The sequence below is a fragment of the Salvelinus alpinus genome, chromosome 13 (genome assembly GCF_045679555.1).
Source record: "Salvelinus alpinus chromosome 13, SLU_Salpinus.1, whole genome shotgun sequence".
Taxonomy (NCBI): domain Eukaryota; kingdom Metazoa; phylum Chordata; class Actinopteri; order Salmoniformes; family Salmonidae; genus Salvelinus; species Salvelinus alpinus.
Window position 1 is genome coordinate 41,921,863 of NC_092098.1, and position 27,420 is coordinate 41,949,282.

The following is a 27,420-nucleotide window of genomic DNA, read 5'->3' on the forward strand; positions in this document are numbered from 1 at the left end:
TGTGTTTCTGTTGGGCAGAGGGAGAATGTGCTCGTAGTAAAACGAATGGGGGCAAGAAAAGTGAATTGTTTTGTTCTCAAGATAAGGGCACCAACGAAAGGAGTGTTAACTTGGGTAGCAGTAAATTTAAAAGTTAACCAGCTGAGGGGAAAGATTCTTGGTGTATGTGATGCTCGTCGTTTGATGCGACGCAGACAGGGTGGCGAGAGTAGGGAAACAGAAATGTCATTGTCTGTTCTTTTGAGTTTTGAAGTTGAGTCTTTGCCCGACAATGAAGTTAGGATATATAAGTTATCCTATACAAGCGTGTGTCCCGAATACATTACGATGTTACAGGTGTCAAGCTTATGGGCATGTGGCAGCAGTGTGTAGGATTAATCGGTCAACCTCTAGTGGAATGTGTTAATTGTAGGGATGCCCATGGAGCTGGAGATCAGAAATGTCCAGTGTGAAAGAGGCAGGTTGAGGTTTCCAGGGTTAGAGTAGAGCAGAAGTTGTTATATGCTGAGGCAGTGAAGAAAGTAGAGGAAGATGGGTTAACGGGGAGGAGTGGTGAGAGTAGTAGAGACATACCAGTACAGAGGGATAGGCCAAAAAGTTATATAAGTTTCAGTAAGATTGGATTTTTAGCATTTATAGCAATGGTTATCAATTGTACTGCAGGGATGGATCAGAAGTCTCAGAAAATTGAGGTTGTGGTGGCAGCTGCATAGAGGTATTTGGGTGTGTGAGACTTGACATCAGAAGAGTTACAGGGTTTGTTAAGTGTTGATGTCTCACCCTTTCAGGATGATGGGATGAGGTAGGAATAAATACATTTAATTAGTGGAGTAGGGTGGTGTTCATTTTATTTGATAGAATTTTGAAATTAGTGAGTGTAGTGTTAGATGGTAGCGTATTTATTTAGTACATTTTTATTTTTCAAGCAAAGTATAAGGGAGTTGTACTCAAGTCTAGTAGGTGGCGGTAATGCAACAAATTAGATGCCAACTGCCATTAAAACTCATAGAAGAAGATAGTAATTAAAAGTTCTGTGCCAAACGAACTGGTTCGAATAACACGTGTTGATATACAGGTAACTGACTAAATTAAGGAAACACCAAGTGTCTTAATAGGGTGTTGGGCCACCATGAGCAAGAACAGCTTCAATACACCTTGGCATTGATTCTATAAGTGTCTGGAACTCTATTGGAGGGATTCGACACCATTCTTCCACAAACAATTCCATAATTTGGTTGTTTGTTGATGGTGGCGGAAAATGCTGTCTCAGGTGCCACTCCAGAATCTCCCTTAATTGTTCAACTGAGTTGAGATCTGAGATGGCCATGGCATATGGTTTATATCATTTTCATGCTCATCAAACCATTCAGTGACCACTAATGCCCTGGGATTGGGTGAATTGTCATCCTATGGGGGCAAAGCCATAGTAGCCAAAATAATGGCCCCAGCATTTTATACATGACCCTAAGCATGATGGGATGTTAATTTCTTAATTAACTCAGGAACCACACCTGTTTGGAAGCATCTGCTTTCAATATACTTTGTATCCCTCATTTACTCAAATGTTTCCACTATTTTGGCATTTACCTGTTTAACCAACTGTCGTGAAAGTGCGCCCACTTAATTAGGCGTGTCGCAGTCTATCTGTATGGCCTAATAGCCTACGGGGGTGTTCGGTAAGAGCAACTTGGGTATTTCCTCTTCATTTCCCCCCGCCTTCTTGTACAGGCGGATTGTGTGCCTCTACTCCGTTTTTTTGTGATAACAGCTCGGGGAACTGGCAGATAGTCCTACCGCGAGCAAGAGATGGGGAACACGGTAACGAGGGATGACTTCGAGTGGGTATATACGGAGCAACCGCACTGTAGTCGGAGGAAGCAGATATTAGGTAAGCAGCCTATTGTCTGACGTCCGTATCAATCGCCTACTGCTCAAAATATATTGGCCAAAGGAATGTCATTTTGTTGTCTTGTCGAATGGCATAAATGCTTGCTTACTCCTGTAAAATCCAACAGCTGCTTCCTTAGGCTTAGCCATACTGTTTAACTAGGCTATATACATCTCACAATATGGATAAGCCTTTACATAGTCTCTAATATATTAACTTTTAATTCATTACCTTTTCTTTAACCATTGTTTTCACTGATTTACTCTTAATTAAATGAAGCCTGATCATGTTGTACCGCCAGAAAGATGCCGTTCCCATGCAATGGTGACGAGAGTGATCACCAGCATTCACATCCTACATCAATGACCACTTGACTGATAAACTATAGGTTCAGGTATTTTGATTTCTTGGGACATGACATACTACTACTCGTGTATTCCTCCTGTTATCTATAGTCTTGTAAATATTGTCTTAGAGGCACAGGATCTAGCCAAGACTGAAACAGGTGTAACCACCTGTTTGACAGGTAAGACAAGTTTTCCTTGCCAAGTAGTGGGAAACTTGGGTTCAAGGTGAGGAAATGCCGATACTACTTTCGAATGGGAGCTTCTTATTTTAAAGATTTTGGCCATCTTGCGCCGAGGCACTACACAGACAAATATTCATACTATTAGGTAGCTTTAAGTTTATTTCCTAAATTGCAGTCCCATAATTTTGATGTGAGTTTAGCCCAATGGACAGATTTAAGTAATTGTATGATTCTGTTGGCCAGTGTGTCTGAGATTACTCTGATTTTAAATGCACTATTTAATCCTCCAATAAAATGTATTTGTAAAAAGGGCTTTATAAATACATCAGCAGATGTCACAAAGTGCTTATACAGAAACCCAGCCTAAAACCCCCAACAAGCAAGTGATGTAGAAGCACAGTGGCCATGGAAAAACTCCCCAGAAATGCAGGAACCTAGGGAGAAACCTAGAGAGGAACCAGGCTCTGAGGGGTGGCCAGTCCTCTTCAGGCTGTGCCGGGTGGAGATTCTAAGAGTACATGGCCATTTAAGGCCAGATTGTTCTTCAAGATGTTGAAAGGTTCATCGATGACCAGCAGGGTCAAATAATAATCAGTGGTTGTAGCAAGTGCAACAGATCAGCACCTCAGGAGTAAACGACAGTTTGCTTTTCATAGACAAGCATTCAGAGGTCGAGACAGTAGGTGCAGTAGGGAGAGTCGAAAACAGCAGGTCCAGGTCAAGGTAGCACGTCCGGTGAACAGGTCAGGGTTTCATTGCCGCAGGCAGAACAGTTGAAACTGGAGCAGCAGCATGACCAGGTGGACTGGGGCCAGCCAGAAGTCAAAGGGCTGTTCAATGTCCAAATCCAATTTTATTTGTCACACACATGGTTAGCAGATGTTAATGCGAGTGTCGCGAAATGCTTGTGCTTCTTGTTCCGACAGTGCAGTAATATCCAATAATTCCCCAAGAAGTACCTAATGCACACAAATCTAATGGGGTGAATGAGAATATGTACATGTAAGTATTAGCGGTCGACCTATTAATCTGCATGGCTGATTTCAAGTTTTCATAACCGGTAACCGGCATTTTTGGGCACTGATTACATTGCACTCCACGGGGAGACTGTGTGGCAGGCTGACCACCTGTTACGCGAGTGCAGCAAGGAGCCAATGTAAGTTGCTAGTGTAACGGATGTGAAATGGCTAGCTAGTTAGCGGGTACGCGCTAGTAGCATTTCAATCAGTTACGTCACTTGCTCTGAGACTTTAAGTAGGGTTTCCCCTTGCTCTGCAAGAGGCCGCGGCTTTTGTGGAGCGATGGGTAACGACCGTGCTTCGTGGGCAACCGTTGTTGATGTGTGCAGAGGGTCCCTGGTTCGCGCCCGTGTCGGGGCGAGGGGACGGTTTAAAGTTATACTGTTACATTGATGCTGTTGACCCGGATCACTGGTTGCTGCGGAAAAGGAGGAGGTTGAAAGGGGGTTGAGTGTAACGGATGTGAAATGGCTAGCTAGTTAGCGGGTACGCGCTAGTAGCATTTCAATCAGTTACGTCACTTGCTCTGAGACTTTAAGTAGGGTTTCCCCTTGCTCTGCAAGAGGCCGCGGCTTTTGTGGAGCGATGGGTAACGACCGTGCTTCGTGGGCAACCGTTGTTGATGTGTGCAGAGGGTCCCTGGTTCGCGCCCGTGTCGGGGCGAGGGGACGGTTTAAAGTTATACTGTTACACTAGCTAGCATTAAACTTTTCTTATAAGAAAACAATCATTCTTAACATAATCACTCGTTAACTACACATGGTTGACAATATTACTAGTTTAACTAGCTTGTCCTGCGTTGCAAATAATCAATGCGGTGCCTGTTAATTTATCATCGAATCACAGCCTACTTTGCCGAACGGGTGATTTAACAAGCGCATTCGCTAAAAAAGCACTGTTGCACCAATGTACCTGACCATAAACATCAAAGCCTTTCTTAAAATCAATATACAAGTATATTTTTAAAAGCCTGCATATTTAGTTAAAATAAATTCATGTTAGCAGGCAATATTAATTAGGGAAATTGTGTCACTTCTCTTGCTTTCTGTGCAAGCAGAGTCAGGGTATATACAGCAGTTTGGGCCGCCTGGCTCGTTGCAAACTGTGAAGACCAGTTCTTCCTAACAAAGACCATAATTAATTTGCTAGAATTTTACATAATTATGACATAACATTGAAGGGTTTGCATTGTAACAGCAATATTTATACTTCTGGATGCCACCCGTTTGATAAAATATGGAACGGTTCTGTATTTCACTGAAAGAAAAGTGCTTTGTTTTCGAAATGATATTTTGGGGATTTGACCATATTAATGACCTAAGGCTTGTATTTCTGTGTTTATTATAATTAAGTCTGATTTGATATTTAATAGAGCAATCTGACTGAGCGGTGGTAGGCAGCAGCAGGCTCGTAAGCATTCATTCAAACAGCACTTTCCTGCGTTTGCCAGCAGCTCTTCGCAATGCTTGAAGCACAGCGCTGTATGACTTAAAGCCTATCAACTCCCGAGATTAGGCTGGCAATACTACTGTGGCTTTAAGAACATCCAATAGTCAAAGGTATATGAAATACAACTCTCAGAGAGAGTCTTATAAGTTCCTATAATAACTGCAACCTAAAACTTCTTAACTGGGAATATTGAAGATGATGTTAAAAGGAACCACCAGCTTTCATATGTTCTCATGTTCTGAGCAAGTATCTTAAACGTTAGCTTATATTGCACTTCTACTTTCTTCTCCAACACTGTTTTTGCATTATTTAAACCAAATTGAACATGTTTTATTATTTATTTGAGACTAAATAAATGTTTATTTATGTATTATATTTAGTTAAAATAAGTGTTCATTCAGTATTGTTGTAATTGTCATTATTACAAATATATATATAAAAATCGGCCGATTTAATCGGTATCGGCTTTTTTTGGTCCTCCAATAATCGGTATCGGTGTTGAAAAATCATAATCGGTCTTAGTATATGGATGAGCGATGGCCGAGCGGCGTAGGCAAGGTGCAATAGATGGTATAAAATACAATATATACATGAGTAATGTAAGATATGTAATCATTATTAGTGGCATTGTATAAAGTGACTTGTGATCCATTTAATAAAGTGGCCAGTGATTGGGCCTCCAATGTAGGTAGCAGCCTCTGAGTTAGTGATTGCTGTTTAGCAGTCTGATAGCCTTGGTTGAAAAATGGCTTCTGTCTCTCGGTCCCAATTTTGATGCACCTGTACTGACCTCGCCTTCTGGATGGTAGCGGGGTGAACAGGCAGTGGCTCAGGTGGTTGATATCCTTGATGATCTTTTTGGCCTTCCTGTGACATTGGGTGCTGTAAGTGTCATGGAGGGCAGGTAGGTTGCCCCCAGTGATGCGTTGTGCAGACCACACCACCCTCTGGAGAGCCTTGCGGTTGAGGGCGGTGCAGTTGCCGTACCAGGCTGTGATACAGCCCGACAGGATGTTCTCGATTGTGCATCTGTAAAAGTTTGTCAGGGATTTAGGTGACAAGCCAAATTTCTTCAGCCTCCTCAGGTTGAAGAGGCGCTGTTGCGCCTTCACCACACTCTCTGGGTGAACCATTTCAGTTTGTCTGTGACAAGTTCCTTGGCGTACGCAACTTTCCACATTCTCCACTGCTGTCCCTTCGATGTCGGTCCTGGAGGGGCAAAGCACATCTGGTTTTCATTCTTTTCTTATAAGGGACTAATTTCTGGTCCTAGAAACCAGGTGAGTGCAATTAACTGACTGGTAGAAACAAACCAGAAGTGTTTTGGCCCTCCAGGAGAGGAATTGAACAGCCCTGTTTAGATGTCATAACACTATAAATAAGGTATCAATAACTATTTATATCTGCCAAATCAGCTTCTGAAATCAGCTGCATTATAATATTAAGTCTGTCACGAGAGACCAGTGTAGAAGTAATACTGTACCTCAATTTGTTTTTTGTTTTTTTTCCCCACACCCCCTCCTTTCCTCCCTCCATAGCCAAGCACCCGGAGATCAAGTCCTTGATGGGCCCTGACCCCCAGCTCAAGTGGGTGGTGACAGCCATGGTCCTAACCCAGGTGCTCTGCTGCTTCCTGGTACGCGACCTCAGCTGGAAGTGGCTCATCTTCTGGGCCTACATGTTCGGTGGTTGCATCAACCACTCCCTCACGCTCGCCATCCACGACATCTCGCACAATGTGGCCTTTGGGAATAAGGACGCTATGCGCAACCGCCTTTTTGGCATCTTCGCCAACCTACCAATTGGCGTGCCCTACTCCATCAGCTTCAAGAAGTACCATGTGGACCACCACCGTTACCTGGGTGGCCACGGACTCGACGTGGACGTCCCGACCCACCTGGAGGCTCATCTTTTCAGCTCCCCGGCCCGCAAGATCCTGTGGCTCTTCCTGCAGCCGCTATTCTACGCGCTTCGTCCCCTGGTGGTGAACCCCAAGCCTGTAGGCAGGCTCGAGCTGTTGAATTTAATGGTACAGCTAGCATTCAACGCTTTCATAGTGTACCTCTGGGGGCTTAAGCCTCTGGTCTACCTGATAGCAGGTTCGCTGTTGTGCATGGGACTGCACCCGATCTCGGGGCACTTTATCGCCGAACACTATATGTACCTGAGCGGGATCGAGACGTACTCGTACTACGGGCCGCTGAACTATATCACCTTTAACGTGGGCTACCACATGGAGCACCACGACTTTCCCAGCATCCCCGGCAGCCGCCTCCCTCAGGTAACTCACTTTTCATGAAGGATAAACTGACTGATTGTTTAAGATGGTGATTGTAAGATATTAACTAGACTTGGTTCAAATACTTAAAATCCTTTGTTACTTTGAGTGTTTGCTTGAGTTTGCCAGGTGGGCAGGGTTTGACATTTGTTTTTTACTTTTCTATTTGTTTAATAAACCAGACCACATCAAATGGGCACAGATAAAGTATTTGAAATGATTTCAAAGTAACCCTGGTCTGGATGTGAATTATGATGTGGGTGATGTAGGATATCAATAGTGAAATGTAGCCACAGTTTTCTGTTGACTAATGTGCCCTCAGTATCATTCCGTTTAGGGCAAACCCCTGGCCCTAATGATCGCTGAATCATACCAGTCACATGGCATTCAACTCTAAACCTTGTTGGCATTCCACTGACAATTGTGAAAGATTCAAGGCCCATATTCATAGTGTCTCAGACTCGGACTAAGAGTCACCTGTCCATATAATCTTATTTATATGATCTAAAAAGCAAAACTGATCCCAGATCAGCACTGACAAAGGGGAATGCTGACAGACTGACATCAAAGGGACAATGAATACTGAAAAAGGTACTACAGTGGTGTGGTGAAACAGAACACATAAATGGCTAGATGGTGTCATCTTGACTGCTGTTATGGATGGAAGCACAACGCTGAGCAATTAACTAGCTTTGTGTGTGTGGCTAACACTATGAATAGGAGCTAAGGTCTGTATTGTTTGTGTACAGCGGTCATTAGGGGGGACTGGTGACACCCAAAACAACTTTGTAGAGATTGTAGAAGTGGAGAAGTTGTTAGCTTACAGTATCACTGGATTATAAGGAGCAATAAAGCAGTTATGGTTGTGATTAATGTATTTTCAAATAAACCATCTCACCTAGCATAGCGGCAGGAAGTAGCACCCCCTGATAAATCAGAGTAAATAGGACAAATGTTTTTAAAAATGTGGGAGACCTTTATTACTCCTGTATGAGTGGACAATAATAGTCAGCAGCTCAGGGAGAAAATCTCTCCAAGTAACTTATTTGTATACTTACCTTGAAAGCAGTCTATGGACAAGGAGAGACTGCAATCCACGCTTAAGGCTCGTTTACCTAGCCACTGCCTGCAGCTGTGCTAATAACAGTAAAATAAAACATTTGAACCAGGTCATTGAGCTTTACAATATCTTTCAGACTTTTTTTGGTTATAATATGCTATGGGAACAAATAAGTCATTTTGTACTTTGGGTGAACTATTTCTTCAAGCAACATAAAATGTTAGAAAACCATAGCAGTTATTGAACAAATCCCATGATGCCTCACAACGAGCCTCTAGATATGAGTTTCAGTCATTAACTGTGGAGGAATGCTGCTGGCCCACCCCTATGTCAGTTTCGCTGCCTGGCCATAGTGGTGTTCCTATTCTGTCAATACAGTATCTAAAGCCTTGTTCACACTGCAGAACGTAATGCTCATCAGTTTTGTTTTTCAAATACGTTTTGGAATACCGACTGTCCAAACAAAAAGTTACAAGTGACCAAATCGGATTTATGTGTTCAGACAGCAGTCATTTTCTGACATGGCCACGTTAGTGATGGTAATGATGGGTGTGTGCACAGTGGTGTAGGCTGATTGGTGCTTGTGCTTCATATCACCCAGAAGTTAAGGTGACAACAATGCCAGCCATTGATGTTTCCCAGTTGCTCTGAATGTTCAAAATCATATCGTAAGAGAACTTTTAAAGCTTCAAAGAATAAGCTGATCCAACTTTCAAAACAAGTCCTTATTGGCTAGCTCTTTAGCGTTGTAGCACAGTCACAAATTTGTTTGTAAACAATTAACAAGCTAGGTGGTTTGAAATGTGGCTTGAAATTGATCAGATTCCATGTGATTTTTGGCTGTTCAGACTGCAGGAAAATGAACAGAATCGGCTAGGCAATTATTATTTTATTATTTGAGTCACTTCAAACTGCCAATGTGAACATGGTTTAATAACTTGTAGGCCTACTTGTCAGACGGTCCTGTTATGACAGTTAGACAAGACAAAGGCAGACAGAATGACAGGGTGACGTAAGCCTCCTTATGAAAGAGGAGATCTCATCTGGTTAGTCTAGTTCTATCCTGACTTGATGACATAGTAGTTTGACAGCTTATACCATATTTTAGGATTGTTGACAAAGTTTTGAACTTCATTCTTGTTAGGAGTGGACATTTTTTAGTTTTCTGGTTACAGGCATGTGGCTCATACATAAATGAAACAACTGACAGGATACATAAGCGGTAATGTGTTTGAACAATGTTCTCCTGTTATGTTTTACCCCATTTATTACTTTTGTTACTATGGGTACAGGTATATTTCACAACCTGTTTGACAAGTTTTATGTTTCAGACTCTCACTTTTCCTCAAACTATTGGCATCTTGAAATGCCCTGGTCTCTCCCACTGGTCAAGCTAATCAAATTTAATTTGTATACTAGTTCTTTGTACAGATGGCCTTAAAAAAACATGTATCCCACCCTCTGAGTAAGCTTTGTTTAGGCCCTTCTACCTGGGGTCATGAAATAAAGATATACTGAACAAAAATGTAACTGCATCATGCAACAATTTCAAAGATTTTACTGCGTTACAGTTCATAGAAGGAAATCAGTCCATTGTAATGCATTAATTTAGGCCCTAATCTATAGATTTCACATGACTGGGCAGGGGCGCAGCCGCCTGTGGGCCCACCCACTTGGGAGCCAGGCCCAGCTAATCATTGAGGTGTGTGTGTATTTTTAAAATATTTTTGGCCTCAGTAGACAGACTAGCCATATAAGGGGCCAGTATTCATAGAGTAGGAGTGCTGATCTAGGATCAGCCGTCCCGTCCATGTAATCTCTTATTTAAAAGGCCAAACTGATCAGAACTTACTGAAATGCTTTGTGAATATTGGCTGTGTACTGTGTCTATTCACTAATAATGGATCCATTGATTATCATCCTCTGAGTTCTCATTGCTGTGCTATTTACTCTCATCCCTTCACATTGTAATTAAAATGAACTTTCTCTCGCTCCCTCTTTTGTCCAGGTGAAACAGATGGCTCCAGAGTTCTATGATGATTTACCACAGCATGACTCATGGACACGGGTGCTCTGGGACTTTGTGTTTTGTGATTCGCTTGGACCTTACTCCAGAATTAAACGCACCTTCCCATTGGCTAAGCAAGACTAAGAGCCCATGCTCTTGTTCTTCTGACCAATGATCTTCCACAAAAGCGGCTTGACAACCCAGCTGGCGTGGAGTGAAAGGCTTCTCATTACTTGTCCAGATCTTTTACTCTGCAGACAAGACCGGTGTGCTGGTGTCACATTCAACTCACCAGCATGAAAAGACTCTTAACACTTTTGAATGTTATGTTACCTTAGATCTACTGTAAACTATGCTATCCAGATGTATTGCATAAACTGGGTAGAATAAAAGGTACTCAGCTGATTGTGATGTCATAGATCATTTATGAATAATTGATCATAAAAAATATTATGGCTGTGATGGTAAATCTAAAAAGTTGCAGTTGTGACGGTTAGATTTGATTTTATTCTGTCCTTCCAAGCCCCCAGAAAAGCCTTCTATTTGTACATTCAGTTCCTGGGTCATGTTCATTATGCACCAAATGGGATGAACAACCTGAACTTGTCCAATAACAAACACATTTTTGTTTTGTTGCAAAATGTTTGTGTGCCCTAAACCCATCTTGGATTAATGATTCACTCAGACTTCTCATTCCTAACTCACAATATTGAACTAACTTGTTATAGTATTTAGTAATTGTTATGGCTTACTGGCTCGATCTTCTAGAGTACAGATGTTACCATTTTTCCCTGATCTGTGTTGCAATAAGTAAATATGTGCCTAAGCTACAATCTGTTTTAACTGGCTGCGCCTCAGAGAAATATGGTTGTTGACATACAATGATAAGCAAACACTAAAATCCTTTAGGCTCTTGTTTACATAGCATGCACCTCTCTCGTACCCTGCTTTAGAGTATTGCAGAAAGCAGATACTATTGAATAAAGAGATGAAGATTATTATAGTGTAGAAAGGCCAAGCTATAGAGAAGCATGAGATTGGCTCACACCATAGTTCTAAAACCTAGAGGAGTGCAGCTATCATTTCCATTTATTGCTTTTGTGATGACACAAGGTAGCACCATGGAGGGCTGTCGCCAGAAGTCAATTCTAACTGTGGCTCTATACAGGGTAGGCCGTCATGGAAAATAAGATTATTTTTAACTGACTTGCCTAGTTAAATAAAGCAACAAAATGTTTGAATACGATGTGTCCCAAATGGCACCCTATTACCTATATGGTGCACTACTTTTAACTAACTATATTTCTATGGGCCTCGGTCAATAGTAGTGCACTTTATTAGGGACATGGCCCAAGTGACGTGGATCTTCACCTCCAAGGTGACCCTCTTAACAGGGCTGTGTTCAGTGAGGTGAAATGTTACAGATAGAAACATAATGTATGGAGTTAGTGATTCCCAATTCTACTGGACATACAATTATATCTGTTCAACATGATACGTTTTAAATGTGCAACATTTTGAACGTTTCACCTCCCTGAACACAGCCCTGGTAACGTTGCATAACGTTCAGATAGAAAGCTGATAGGCAATCATTGTCCTATACAAGGTATTTCTGATGGGTCTGTAATGTTGCACCCTCCTGAACACAGCCCTGGTAACATACAGTATTATACAGTAGCACATTCCATTCCATGTATTGGAATTTGGATTAAAAGGACTTTATCCTGAGATTGGAACATTTGTTTGGTATTTTAAGCGTCACATCTTTAAAACACAATATAATGAAACGTCAAACATGCAGCAGCAATACACCATGCAAATAAATAAGCAAGTCAATATAACATGGGATGGTTGTAGCTGTACAGGTGGGAGGATGGGTGTCAAGGAGAGGGACAGGCCTGTGTGCCAAGTATACAATTTATCTTAAAGGACACATCGATAAGTCACCACTCCACAAAAACATACCTTTAATCAACATTGACCGTAGTTGACTATTGACCAGACACACCCTCCTTAATCTCTCTGCATTACCTAAAGTGGACACCAGGAGGTGGTGCTTTTAAAATAGCCACACCAATGCTGATGATTTTCAATGTTATTTTGGCCTACTGGCCAGGCACTGACTGGGTGGGGCATAACCCCAAACATATTGTCCATTCACCTTACTGTAATATTGATGTGTTAGCGTTGATACTAGCCTGTTTCTGCTCTGTGGCAAGGTTACAATGAAGGAATTGACTAAGGCAGAAACCGACTAGCACACTTGAATGTTATTAGCAAATCTTCACCTAGGAGTTTAAATCAACCCACATAGTACCCAGTGGGATACATCAAGAAGGGACTGAGTTTGTGTTCGGCGGGCACGTTGTTGGTGCCCTCGTGTGCCTGGCGACGGTAGTAGCGCCGCAGGGCGGGGCTGCCCGGGTGGCACTGGCGCACGTGGAGGAAGTACTCTTCGGGACGGTTGGACGTGTAGCCACAGTCCTCGCACACAAAGATCTTGGAGCGGCGCTGGCGGTAGGCGTACTGCTGGCGCACGCCATGGATCTTCCTCAGGTGGGATTCAAGGGAGCAGCGCTGTGTGAAGGCCTTGTCACACAGCTCACAACGGTACGGACGGATACCTGGCGGGAGGGAAGAGAGGGTGAGGAGAGTGTGTGATGGGGTTAAGACGGAGTAGTGTGTGTGTCTGTGTTTTCACGCCTCTCACCTGTGTGTGTGCGCATGTGCCTCTTGAGGTCGAAGGTGTCGTTGAAGCCCTTGCCACAGTAGCGGCAGGGGTGTCTCTTCACCATGCTGTGGCACTTGAGGTGGCGCGTCAACATGCGTTGCAGGGGAAACACCTTGTGACACACCGAACACAGGAAGTCACCCGAGCTGGGGGGGACACGGGGGCGGGGCTGAGTGAGAGAAGAAAGGGACGCGGAGGTTAAGACACAGACACTGCTTCAATTTACTGTCAACTCTTTGATAAGGGACTCTAGGACACATTCAGTCAAACATTGTTTTTCATGAGTTGTTTTGTCCTTTTACCGCATATCACTACGTTTTCCAGGTTTCCTCTGAGTGATGAACACGACTTGGAAGGATGGCATTCTGAGACTATCTACCTATACATAACTGTGTTTCACAGCAACCAACAGACATCTCATAGACACCAATGTCTCATAGAAATGCAGTGGAAGTTTACCTTGGCTCGGGATGCCAGTGCCAGTGTAGCAGGGTGGTAGAAATGACCCTGGCGCTGGCCCATGGTCCGGGACAGGAGATTGGACCAACCGTGGCCCCTGTCTGGCCCGACCTCTGGTCCTTCCCCTGGTAATGGTCCTGGTACTGAGGAGGGGGTAGCTGGCTCAGGCAGAACCACAGGTTTAGGGGAGTCAGGGCAGGTGACTGTTGTAGACTGCACCTCAGCATTCTCACACACTGAAAAGGTAAGAGACACACACTCAAAACACGCATAGACATTCATAAGAAATAACCAACCTATGAGGCAACACCAGTATCAAACTGCCTGTGAGGCTATTCTATAATATTCTGTCCTCTGATTAAAACAAACCTGTAACTTCCCTACAAATGACAACAATACAACTCAAACTAAATGCAAATATGGATTGTCTGTATTAATTAATATTATTAGGGTTTCTTGAACAAAAATGATATGTTGTAATAAATACAGTAATGATCGAACAAAATAACGAGGCTCCAACACACATCAGAATTCCTACAATTTAGACATCTGTGGCATTTTGTTGTGTGACAAAACGGCACATTTTAGAGTGGTCTTTTATTGTCCCAGAACAAGGTGCACCTGTATAACGATCATGCTATTTATTCAGCTTATTGATATGCCACACCTGTCAGGTGGATGGATTATCTTGCTGAAGGAGAAATGTTCACTAACAGGGATGTAAACAAATTTGTTCCAAAAAATTTGAGAGAAAGAAGCTTTTTGTGTGTATGGAACATTTTTGGGATCTTTTATTTCAGCTAATGAAACATGGGATCAACACTTTACATGTTGCATTTGTATTTTTGTTGAGTGGTTTCTCTTTCTCCCTTTTTTTTTGTACACATTTACTATTTTCTCAGATACTACTATTTACAACAGTAGTAGAAGAAGAAGAAAAATATGAAGAATCCTTGTCTTCTTGAACAATATGAATAAACATATCCCGAACTGACCTGTTCTGTTGTCCTCTTTCCAGTCTGTCTGCTCTGGGTCTCTCCACCTCCATCCTCCACATGCCCCCTGTTTCTTCTTTTTCTTATTCAGTAGGAACGACCGCGGCATCCTCTCTCTCTCTCTCTCTCTCTCGTCTCTGTATGAATCTGCTACTTTCTGACTCTGAGGCTACTGTCAAATGCTCCTACGTCCCACCACTTTGGTTTTGTGTTCAGCTACAGGACCATGTATCACCTTACACCCCCCCCCCCCCCCCCCCCACTCACCGTTGGCCATCCCCTCACCATCGTGCCAATACCCTCTAACCAACCTCTGTCCAGGTAGCTCAAGAAAATCACAGCACTCATTTCCATAACACTCATTTAGATGGTTGGGGCGGGGTGGGGTTGCGGAGGGGGGAGGCTTTTTTACTGGTGCACACCTGCATTGACTGTGCGCGTGCGCCTCTTTTAACTGGTCCCCCACTGGTTTTGCATGCCAGGCAGTGAGAATCTGGCCTCCACATTCAAGTGGACCCTGTCATGCAAATGTGGACCCGGCTGTGCCTGGACAGAGGGCCCGGTCGGAGTAACAGGAGCACGCACAGAAGAGCCACAGCCTTTTCTTCTCCCCCCTGCTCGGATTGTCTGGTGGATTTCGGTCTCAGACAATGGCCATTCAAATGCAATAGAAAGGGCTAACTCCTCTACTGTTTGTCCTCCGTTGACTGCTCGGTTTAGAGAAACTAATAACACTTGTAAGCGTTCCATCCCCACTCATGGCTGTTGATTTATTGAGTGAATTCTTCTGTAAATAGACAGTTGAATGTGGCAGGTGAATGCACAGATATTCCTCCATTCAAACCACCTCCATTCAAACTGCCATTCAAAGTTCGCTGGAAACAAACTGTCATTGGAATGAATTATGGAACTGAAAGGAAATTATTGGTATAAGAAATATGTTGAAAACTCCCTCTAGTCTACACCTTCACTGATCAAAAAAGCTTCATAAAGCTTTTACACTTGTGGGAAGTAGTGAACGAGTGCACACTTCAGGAGAAAGGTGATATTATTGGCACGCACCCAGTGTGTCCACCCATGTGTTAGGCTACCTATTTCTATGTTATTGGTATCTAAAAAAACAATACAAGCCAGTTTCTTGGACACATATTAAGCCTAGTCCTGGACCAAAAAGTACTTTCAATGGAGATTCTTCACTGCACAAGTCTAGACTTACAGTTTTTCTCAATTGCTAAAACACCAAAACCCATTGGCTGAACAAAGTTCTCAGTTGCCTGGACTCATTTAGCTAATTATGCAGTCTGTTGTCAATACCTTAAACCATTTCACATGGTAAAACACAATTTGCAGATCTCACTTAGACTTTTCAGCAAAAGTCTAAACACATTCACATTCTGCACTCTAATGCACATGTCATCCATACTGGTAAACACAAGTGGCAACAATCAAATACAAATAGAGAACACATGTCATTGATTGAACACAACCACTCAAAATTGATTTAACCTGTTTCACAAGATATAAGCCAGTTCAGAGAGCAAACAGGTTGTTGAAAGTGGGAAGGAGAAAGTCTGAGAATGGATAGAAGAAACAATGTGAGAGGACGAGTGCGTATGCGAGGTGGGCGACGAGGAGGAACAGGAGGAAGAGGAAGACAAAGAGTGGAAATATCTGATGAAATTCGAGCAACAGTTATAGACCATGTTCTTGTCCATGGACTGCCAATGAGGGAAGCAGGACTTAGAGTGCAACCCAATTTGAGCCGATTTTCTGTGTCCACCATAGTAAGGACATTCAGAGAAGAGAACAGGTACAGTATACTACTGTATTTTTGTAATTGCAAATTACCTTACTACACTATATGCAGCTGTTTAAAGTTAATCACTGTATGTATTGTACTGCATGAATATGTTTTGTAACTGCACAACTACTTTTTGTAGAATTACAAGGCTGCCACATGCATGTGGAAGGACAGCTATATTCACTCGGGAGCAAGAGGCCGTTATAGTTGGCATGGTCCTTCAAGATAATGCAATACGACTCAGAGAAATCCAGGAACGAGTGATACAAGACAACACACACTTCCAGGGAATCGACAGTGTGAGCATTTCCACAATTGACCGTGTCCTCCATCGTAACAGGATGCGAATGAAACAAGTATACAGAGTACCTTTTGAGCGCAACTCACCAAGGGTGAAAGAACTGCGAGCTCAGTATGTGCAAGTAAGTGTACATTCAGAAACATTTACTGTAATCCAGATTGCCTACAGTCTAACACATACTATGTGAATGACATTACTCTTCAGTACATACAATGTATGTGAATCAGAAGCCTAATTGTACTCTACAGTATAGCACTGTCTCTGTACGACTTACAAAATCCTACATACAGTATATTGTATTTCTACACAGACAATATTTGACTTGGAATCCTTGGACAGACCCCATGAGTTAATCTTTGTCGATGAAGCAGGCTTCAATCTAACAAAGAGGAGAAGGAGAGGCCGAAACATGATTGGACAGTGGGCCATTGTTGAAGTCCCTGGTCAACGAGGTGGCAATGTCACAATCTGTGCTGCTATCAGCAACCATGGTGTTCTACATCACCATGTTACAATCGGGCCATATAACACCAAGCACCTTCTAAGATTTATTGCCAATCTAAGAAATATTTTATTTGAGCAGCAGGTTCAAGAGCAGCAGGGTCAAGAGCTAAATGAGAATCCCATTCCCACCTATGTGATAGTGTGGGACAATGTCAGTTTCCACCGAGCTGCTCAGGTAAGGGAATGGTTTAACATCAATGGGCAGTTTATGAACTTGTACCACCCTCTATACTCGCCTTTCCTGAATCCGATTGAGGAGTTTTTCTCCTCTTGGAGATGGAAAGTGTATGATAGACAACCCTACACCAGAGGAAATCTTCTGCAAGCCATGGATTTAGCCTGTGGTGATATAGGTGAGGAATCATGTCAGGGCTGGATACGGCACACAAGACGCTTCTTCCCCCGTTGCCTCAGGAGGGACAATATTGCTTGTGATGTCGACGAAGTGCTCTGGCCTGACCCAGCCCAAAGACAAGAAGAAGCACATTGATCACATGTTTACTCCTTTGATTTTTGTCCCTTTTAGTATTGTATACTGTAGTACAGTGCATTGTAGGCTGTATACTGTACAATGGACAAATTGTATGGCCCTGAAAATTGTGCTTTCCATTTATTAACAGTACTGACTGCTCAATAGATTTTGACTGGTTGCAGGTTCATATCAACAAAGAACAAGAATTACAGTATCACAGAGACAAAGGACAAGTTTGTGAGATGCAGGGTACATTACTGTAAAAATAGGGGTACAAGGAGGAGGAAGAACAAAAAACTAAATTGCAAAGCAGAGTAGTAATTTCTGATCAATTTGAGCTACTATGATAGAACATGTTTTCGTTCATCAAAAGACAATGATGGAAAAATATGAATTTTTTTAGATTAAAAATGTACTTCTCCCTGAGAATTGTATGTTTTGAACAATGTGTTTTCAATTTTTCGGTGTATTGTTTACTGACTGCTTGAGTGTATATCATTTTGATCACTTTGTTTATGATTTGAGAGCAGTGTTTGATTTTGAACACAGGTAAAACTGTTTTGAGGCGAATGTTTCATTTTGCGAGAGGAGTCAGAGGTTATGTAAATAGTGCTTGAAGATGAGGTTTTGTGTTTAATGTTTTCAGGAAATGGAGCAAGGTTTCAGAAATTGTGTTTTAGCAATTGTGAAAAACTGTAATACAGGTCCAAGAAACAAGTCCCTATGTTCCTTAAAATCAATAAGAAAGAGAGAGAGAGAGAGAGACAGGGGGAGAGAGCGAGAGATAGGGAGAATGAGAGAGCGAGAGACACAGAGAGAGAGAGGCAGACAGAGAGAGAGGCAGACAGACTGCCAGACAGACAGACAGCCAGACAGACAGACAGACAGACAGACAGACAGACAGACGGGGTGAGAAAGAGAGAGACAGGGAGAGCGAGAGAAAGCAAGACGGGGAGAGAGAGAAAGAGAGACGGGGAGAGAGAGAAAGAGAGACGGGGAGAGAGAGAAAGAGAGACGGGGAGAGAGAGAAAGAGAGACGGGGAGAGAAAGAGAGAGAAAGACACGGGGAGAGAAAGAGAGACGGGGAGAGAAAGAGAGAGCCGGGGAGAGAAAGAGAGAGATGGGGAGAGAAAAGAGAGAGAGAAAGAGAGAGAGTCAATTTGGCATGAGGGTCTGATATACAAATTGATGGAAAGTGGTGTTGGGGAAAAAACATACGACATTATAAAATCCATGTACACAAACAACAAGTGTGTGGTTAAAATAGGCAAAAAACACACATTTCTTCTCACAGGGCCGTGGGGTGAGACAGGGGTGCAGCTTAAGCCCCACCCTCTTCAACATACATATCAACGAATTGGCGAGGGCACTAGAACACTCTGCAGCACCCGGCCTCATCCTACTAGAATCTGAAGTCAAATGTCTACTGTTTGCTGATGATCTGGTGCTTCTGTCACCAACCAAGGAGGGCCTACAGAAGCACCTAGATATTCTGCCCAGATTCTGTCAGACCTGGGCCCTGACAGTAAATCTCAATAAGACCAAAATAATGGTGTTCCAAAAAAGGTCCAGTCGCCAGGACCACAAATACAAATTCTATCTAAACACCGTTGCCCTAGAGCACACAAAAAACTCCACATACCTTGGCCTAAACATCAGCGCCACAGCTAACCATCTGAGAGACAAGGCAAGAAGGGCATTCTATGCCATCAAAAGGAACATAAAATTCGACATACCAATTAGGATCTGGCTAAAAATACTTGAATCAGTTACAGAACCCATTGCCCTTTATGGTTGTGAGGTGGTCCGCTCACAAACCAAGAACACACAAAATGGGACAAACACCAAATTGAGACTCTGCATGCAGAATTCTGCAAAAATATCCTCTGTGTACAACGTAAAACACCTAATAATGCATGCAGAGCAGAATTAGGCCAGTACCCGCTAATTATCAAATCCAGAAAAGAGACGTTAAATTCTACAACCACCTAAAAGGAAGCGGTTCCCAAACCTTCCATAACAAAGCCATCACCTACAGAGACATGAACCTGGAGAAGAGTCCCCTAAGCAAGCTGGTCCCGGGGCTCTGTTCACAAACACAAACAGACCCCACAGAGCCCCAGGGCAGCAACACAAAAAAACGGAGCAAACTAGAACACTATTTGGCCCTAAACAGAGAGTACACAGTGGCAGAATAGCTGACCACGGTGAGTGACCCAAACTTAAGGAACGCTCTGTCTATGTACAGACAGTGAGCATAGTCTTGCTATTGAGAAAGGCCGCCATAGGCAGACCTGGCTCGCAAGAGAAGACAGGCCATGTGCACACTGCCCACCAAATGAGGTGGAAACTGAGCTGCACTTCCTAACGTCCTGCCAAATGTATGACCATATTAGAGACACAGATCCACAAAGAATTAGAAAACAAACCCGATTTTGATAAACTCCCATATCTACTGGGTGAAATACCACAGCGTGCCATCACAGCAGCAATATTTGTGGCCTGTTGCCACAAGAAAAAGGGCAACCAGTGAAGAACAAACACCATTGTAAATACAACCCATATTTATATTTATTTATTTTCCCTTTTGTACTTTAACCATTTGCACATCATTACAACACTGTATATATACATAATATGACATTTATAATGTCTTTATTCTTTTGGAACTTCTGTGAGTGTAATATTTACTGTTCATTTTATTGTTCATTTCACTTTTGTATATTATCTATTTCACTTGCGTTGGCAATGTTAACATATGTTTCCCATGCCAATAAAGCCCCTTGAATTGAATTGAGAGAGAGAGAGAAAAAAAAGTTAGTGAGAGAGAGAGAAACAGAACTCTGTTTGGCTCATTTCACTGGACTCTGAATGGCAAATACAGCTGCAGCAGCCAGACACGAAACCCCAACATGCAAATGCCATAGAGGTCAACAGAAAAACATCCCAACACCAGAGCAAGAGAATCCTTCACCTTAGAAAGGTTTTCAATTGTCTTCATAAACTGTCAGTAGCACGAATGGGGCTAAAGAAAAAGTGTAAGCCTCAGAGGTTGCTACAGTAAGGCAGGGGTGTCAAACTCATTCCATAGACAGCCGACTGTCTGCTGTTTTTTGTTTTTTCCTTTCAATTAAGCCTTAGACAACCAGATAAGGGGAGTTCCTTACTAATTAGTGACATGAATTAATCAATCAAGTACAAGGGAGGAGCGAAAACCCGCAGACACTCGTCCCTCCGTGTGATAAGTTCGACACGTGCTGTAAGCAGTGGTGGAAAAAGTACCTAAATTGTCATATTTGAGTAAAAGTAAAGATACCTTAATAGAAAATTACTCAAATAAAAGTGAAAGTCACCCAGTATAATTCTACTTGAGGAAAAGTCAAAAGTATTTGGTTTTAAATATACTTGAGTATCAAAAGTAAATGGAAGTGCTAAAATATAGTTACGTATCAAAAGTAAAAGTATAAATCATTTCAAATTCCTTATATTAAGCAAACCAGACGGCACGATTTTCTTGTTTTTTATTTACGGATAGCCAGGGGCACGCTCCAACACTCAGACATCATTTACAAACAAAGCATTTGTGTTTAGTGAGTCCACCAGAACATAGGCAGTAGGGATGACCAGGAATGTTTTCATGAAAAGTGTTTGAATTGGACAATTTTCATGCCAAAATGTAACGAGTACTTTGGGTGTCAAAGAAAATGTCAAAAGTACATTGTTTTCTTTAGGAATGTAGTGAAGTAAAAGTAAAAGTCGGCAAAAATATAAATCCTAATGTAAAGTACAAATACCAACAAAAACTACGTAAGTAGTACTTTGAAGTATTTTTTACTTAAGTACTTTACACCACTGACTGTAAGGTAAAGCTAAAAAGGGTTGGGGAGGTCCTGAGGGAGGTGGTGGGATGGTATTGTTGATATTGTTCTTTCCTTTGTCTTAAATCTCTGTTTGTGAGCATACAATTTATGAATATTCACAAAATAATCACACACAAAAAATACAACAAAGTGATTTCAAGAGCTGAGTCTCCCTCCCTATTCTTCAGACTTACTAAAGGGGAGAATCTATTGAAAGTATGTTGTTAGCTAATATACTGTATCTGCGATTAAGACCTGCATTTAAACTCGAGCATTCACAGATACAGAGGTTTGAAACATTCACATAATGGTCGTACAACAGTCATCATGCCTGACTTTATGTATATATGAGAAAATGCTCTATGTAGTTGAATATGTCATTCCTACAGGCTCCTGTAGACAGGTTTGACAGACATTCCACAGTGCACAGACGTAAATTCAACGTCAAATTTCTTTGACGTCAAATGTTTGATTGGACATTTCCGAAACTTCTTTACGTTGATGACTTCTTTCAAATCAAATCACTTTTCCACTTTGATTCAACATCATCAGAAGGAAAAATCTAGATTTGTTTTGTTAAAATGAAGGTGAAACAAAGTTGATTGAAAAAGTTTGCGGGGATGGCTACCTCTTTCAGACAACCAGAAGACTGTTGACTGTACTGTGTCCTGATGTCCTCCAGAGCTGCGCTGTAACTGTATGCAAATGTATGATGCAGCATGCAAATCAGTAGGAGATCCACACCAAAGAGAGAGAGAGAGAGAGAGAGAAAGAGAGATATAAATCCACTGAAACTGATTGCTCTAAAATGCATTCTCTGATTTCAGAAAAATTTGAAAATGTTGCCATATTTCCTATTTCAATTCCATTATTAATCAATTAAATGATTAAACTTGTATGACACTTGTTTGACACTTTTGTGTGAGAACAAGCCTACTACTGCTACATAGCCTAAATCAGGCAGAGATCATGTGGAGTCACACAAAGCACTGCATTTGCACATGTCAGTAGATCGTCTTTTGTGTGTAAGATGTGTGGACCAAGTCGGTTTAAACTTATTGATGACGATGAAAGACATAAAAGACTCAAAGAACCAGCACAGATACGCAGATACTACACTAGGTCTTATTTGCATAGTTAAATTTGAGCTGACCAGTCTGAACACGAAGGAAAGAGAGGGCATGTTTGACTGTTAAATATCTGTGTCTGCGGTGTGAGCCACGCCCTTAGCTAATTATTTTAGTGAAAGGGATGAGAAAGAGAACTACATAGGTGACACCAGAGAGAGAGTGTGTGTGTGTGTGTGTGTGTGTGTGTGTGTGTGTGTGTGTGTGTGTGTGTGTGTGTGTGTGTGTGTGTGTGTGTGTGTGTGTGTGTGTGTGTGTGTGTGTGTGTGTGTGTGTGTGTGTGTGTGTGTGTGTGTGTGTGTGTGTTTGATAACACCGTTTCAAAAGACATGCCAAAGAATGATGGTGCCTATGTTGTCAACTTTGTATCTGTAAAGGTGTCTGTTAAGGTGTTTATTTTAAATAAGAGTTCACAATACTTCTTATATCTTGTTCAGTTAATCATGATTGGTCATAGGAATGGATTATCACAAGATGAGTAGTCACAATGACATGCAATTTTCAGTACAATGCTAACCATAGGGCAAGGAAGGGTGACTGCAAAAACGGTTATGCATTGTTGCTATTTTGAGATCAATACGATACAAAACCTGAATTGACATGTATATCTCAATCAATACCTGAAATATATTTGGGGAGAAATTAATTAATGAGCTGTAGTGTAGTAGCATTTATACTCCTTGCCAGTAGATGGCGCCACATTATGTCCATTGTTAGGACTGCAGAGCAGCCTTTAATTTACCCGGAAGTATTTGGTATTTTTCGCGCAACGTTTTCAGTCCGAAAGACAATTTTCTCCTCATTCATTCAGAACATAAATAACAACAATTCACAAACATGTAAGTTCAAGAGTGCAGTTGAGTATTAATTTAATGTATCAACTAAATGTGTTTGTTTTGCAGTGTGTGCTGGAATTTGGTTGTAATGAGCTTGCTCAAAGATTACTCTGAATCGTTCTGATACAGGCTAGCTAGCTAACGTTAGCGTGCTTGCATCTGAATTGCTCACGTTAGCTGCAAGTTATAGAGAGCTAGCTCGCTAACTATTGTTGATAGCTAAACAAAATAATGAATTAAGGTTTAACTTTATGTTACTCTTTCCCTTTGACCCCATCATTATGCAGGTTTTTGTTTAGTCTGTTTTTTCTACAATTGTTTATCGACTTTGGGTCCTTGAAAAGAGCTATATAAATCCCATGTTATTAATATTTTGCACATTTGAGTTACCTAACTAATACCTATAGCTAGGTTTTAGATTATGCGTTTTGATGCATGTTATTTGGTCTTTCTAGGAGTTTGCTGAATAAACCCAAGTCTGAGATGACTCCTGAAGAGTTGCAGAAACGAGAGGAGGAAGAATTCAACACTGGACCACTGTCTGTGCTCACCCAGTCCGTGAAAAGCAACACACAAGTCCTCGTCAACTGCCGCAACAACAAGAAGCTACTTGGACGAGTCAAAGCCTTCGACAGGTAATGAATTGAATGAATAACTGAAAATGGCAGAAAATAAACTACTTTTCCATCACCTTCCAAATCATGACCTCATGTCTTGTTTGGATTATTCTATTACTTGGTTCCCAAAACCCATTTCAATTAGCGTGTACACTGAACAAAAATATAAATGCAACATGTAAAGTGTTGGTGCCATGTTTCTTGGGCTAAAATTAAAAAAATCCCAGAAATGTTCAATCGCAACAAAAAGCGTATTTCTCTCAGATTTTGTGGACACGTTTGTTCAAGATAATCCATCCACCTGACAGGTGTGGCATATCAAGAAGCGGATTTAACATGCTCATTACATAGGTGCGCCTTGTGCTGGGGACAAGGCCACTTTAGAATGTGCAGTTGTCACAACACAATGCCACAGATGTTTAAAGTTTTGGGGGAGCATGCAATTGGCATGCTGACTGCAGGAATTTCCACCAGAGCTGTTGCCAGATAATTGAATGTCAATTTCTCTACCATAAGCTGCCTCTAACGTCATTTTAGAGAATTTGGCAGTATGTCCAACCAGCCTCACAACAGCAGACCACGTGTAACCATGCCAGCCCAGGACCTCCACATCTGGCTTCTTCAACTGTGGGATCGTTTGATGGGGGGTGCTGGGGAGTTTTTCTGTCTAATAAAGCCATTTTGTGTGGGAAAATTCATTCTGATTGGCTGGGTCTGGCTACCAAGTGGGTGGGCCTATGCCCTCAAAGGTCCACCCATGGCTGCACCCCTGCCCAGTCATGTGAAATCCTTAGATTAGGGCTTAATGAAGGAGCCCTAAAATAAAGGGCCTTTATATAAACTGTAACTAAATTGTTGCCTTTTATATTTTTGTTCAGTATAGGTTTACATTGTCTTCTCTCTATGTAGGCACTGCAACATGGTGTTGGAGAATGTGAAGGAGATGTGGACAGAGGTCCCGAAGAGTGGCAAGGGGAAAAAGAAGTCCAAGCCAGTGAACAAGGACCGGTACATCTCTAAGATGTTTCTGAGAGGGGACTCTGTCATTGTTGTGTTGAGGAACCCTCTTATCACTGGGACTGGGGGGAAGTAGACTGACATCTCACCCAAAGTCTGTACCACACTGGGTCGTATTAATTAGTACACACCCTCCCTCCCTGTTTTGGTCAGTTTTCTTCTGTTTGGTTTCTAGTGAATACTACCCTGCTTTTGCTGAGAAACTGCAAGAGCAGGGCCATGTTCATCAGGACACAATGTTGTGGAATGTTCAAGCCCCTTTTTAGAATGAGCAATCACATCAATCTAAAATGTTCCACAGCATTTGTCAAGTACATGAGATGGTTTTAGTCACTCGGTCATTTCAATCTGTTTGCTCTCCACAACAGGGCACAATGTTGTGGAACATTTAGATATAAATATACAATGTGGAACAAACATGCGTCTCTGACATCTAGAATAAGGAATCGCGTCAGCTCTATTCATTACATTTCTATATTAAACGTTCCACCGTGTTTGACTACTAAACGTGGCCCTGGGTCAGGTTCTGTAGGCATGACATGGATAAACTTTTTTAGTAGTACTGGTGGTATTTCTCGAACACTTTGTTTTCCATTTGAAGATATTTTATATTTCTGCTTACTGAATGCGGCTCAGAACTCGATTAATCATGGCAATTGGATCTCTGTCAGTAAGGCCCAAGTTTTCAAAAAGTGCTCTGCAACAGGACATCAACTAAATCAGAATTAGTTTCTTCCAACCTGTTCGAGCTGAGAGATTAGTTTGACCATATATGACCTTAAGTTGCACTTTTGAACATGACCCCTCTGTTTATGTTATGATTTAATATTGTTTGTTATGATGCCCACATCCAACACACATAATGGAGACAAATTAATATTCTTGGCTGATCTTGTCATAGTTTTTCAAACTGCTGAATTTTGTACTCAAAGCTCCAATCTGATATAGGCCTGTTTTATTATTGAGGCGGTGATAAAATTTCTACAAGGAACATATTGTTTTTTTCTCTTTGTTTAATATTTTAATAAACAAATGTTTTTGTTCTATATCTCTGAAAGCCATGCATTTAATGTAAATTAAGAAAACCTGCAAAACTGTAGCCCTCTTGTGTGGAAGTCGCTTGATGGCCATGCTAGAAAGGACAAAATGGTTAAGTACACAGTGTACAAAACATTAGGAACACCTGCTCTTTCCATTAGACTGACCAGGTGAAGGCTATGATCCCTTATTGAAGTAACCTGTTAAGTTCACTTCAATCAGTGTAAATGAAGGGGAGGATACGGGTTAAAGGATTTGTAAGCCTTGAGACATGGATTGTGTATGTGTGCCTTTGACCGGGTATGGTAGTAAGTTCCAGGTGCAATGGTTTGATTGAGTCAAGAACTGCAACACTGCTGTGTGTTTCACATTCAACAGTTTCCTGTGTGTATGACGGAGATATTGACAACTGGGGGAAGTACTGGAGTCAACATGGCCAGCATCCCTGTGGAACGCTTTCGACACCTTGTAGTCCATGCCCCAACGAATTGAGGCTGTTCTGAGGGCGAAGGGGGCTGCAACTCAATATTAGGAAGGTGTTCCTAATGTTTTGTACACTGTATAGAGTCTAAACTGTTAAAGTGGGGAATGTTTAAGGTTATTGGTTAACATCACATTTGTGGTAAAAGTAACACTTGGGTCCTTGCATAGCCAAGAAATGGATGAGCCTCAGCCTTGAGCTACAGTACAGCATGCAGGATGTGATATTTCAATGCCCTCTAGTGGTGGGCTAGTCTGCATGATTTCACAGAGGATTTGGGATTTCCTACTAATGTTGGTTTGGTATACAGTACAGAAAAATAGACTAACAACACCACCACTCTTGTCAAGAGGGCGCAACAGCGTCTACTATCTAATGCGGCTGAATACATTCTGCAGGCCTCCCCGGTTCCTCCAAATGCACTACTACCGAGTCACCATCGAGAGTGTCCTGACAGGTTACATCACGGCCTGGTACGGGTTTGAATCCATCCAAGACAGCAAGGCCCTCCAGCGGGAGGCTAAGATGGCCCAGTACATCACTGGAACCGTGCTCCCACCCATCCAGGACATCTACTCAAAACGGTGACTGAGGAATGCTCGCAGCATCATCAAGGACCCCACACGCGAGCTGCTCTCTCCTTTACTGTCGGGCAGATGGTATCGGAGCATGAGGTCTGATACAAACAGGCTCAGAGTTTCTATCTACAGCCATCAGACTGCTGAACAATTGAAATGGACTGACTGCACCTTAGCACACATGCACTCATGAACACACACGTATACAGTTGAAGTCGGACGTTTACATACACCTTAGCCAAATACATTTAAAGTCAGTTTTTCACAATTCCTGACATTTACTCCTAATTAAAATTCCCTGTCTTAGGTCAGTTAGGATCACCACTTTATTTTAAAAATAAAATCATTTATTTAATCATTTATTTAAGCTTT

The 27,420-nt window shown here is 42.0% G+C and overlaps 3 protein-coding genes across 4 annotated transcripts; 2 read left to right on the forward strand and 1 right to left on the reverse strand.

The window, feature by feature from the left end:
• The first annotated feature begins 1,458 nt into the window (after nt 1-1,458).
• LOC139537715 (sphingolipid delta(4)-desaturase/C4-monooxygenase DES2-like) lies at nt 1,459-10,636 on the forward strand. 2 transcript variants are annotated; one of them, XM_071339339.1, is made up of 4 exons: nt 1,461-1,676; nt 1,769-1,888; nt 6,424-7,166; nt 10,232-10,636. In XM_071339339.1, exons 2-4 carry the CDS (start codon nt 1,807-1,809, stop codon nt 10,373-10,375), a joined length of 969 nt encoding a protein of 322 aa, XP_071195440.1. In that variant the 5' UTR covers nt 1,461-1,676; nt 1,769-1,806; the 3' UTR covers nt 10,376-10,636. The 2 variants fall into 2 exon arrangements, with proteins under 2 accessions (XP_071195439.1, XP_071195440.1); XM_071339338.1 differs by having other exon boundaries at nt 1,459-1,888.
• Nucleotides 10,637-12,433: 1,797 nt separating this feature from the next.
• Nucleotides 12,434-13,178, reverse strand: LOC139537716 (transcription factor Ovo-like 2). Its single transcript, XM_071339340.1, has 2 exons — nt 12,942-13,178; nt 12,434-12,855 (listed from the first exon to the last, which is right to left on the reverse strand). Exons 1-2 carry the CDS (start codon nt 13,054-13,056, stop codon nt 12,533-12,535), a joined length of 438 nt encoding a protein of 145 aa, XP_071195441.1. The 5' UTR covers nt 13,057-13,178; the 3' UTR covers nt 12,434-12,532.
• A 10,033-nt stretch (nt 13,179-23,211) lies between these two features.
• On the forward strand, nt 23,212-25,999 carry LOC139537717 (small nuclear ribonucleoprotein Sm D2-like). Its single transcript, XM_071339342.1, has 3 exons — nt 23,212-23,320; nt 23,773-23,952; nt 24,844-25,999. Coding segments are annotated over exons 1-3 (366 nt in total). The 5' UTR covers nt 23,212-23,318; the 3' UTR covers nt 25,028-25,999.
• Nucleotides 26,000-27,420: the final 1,421 nt, after the last annotated feature.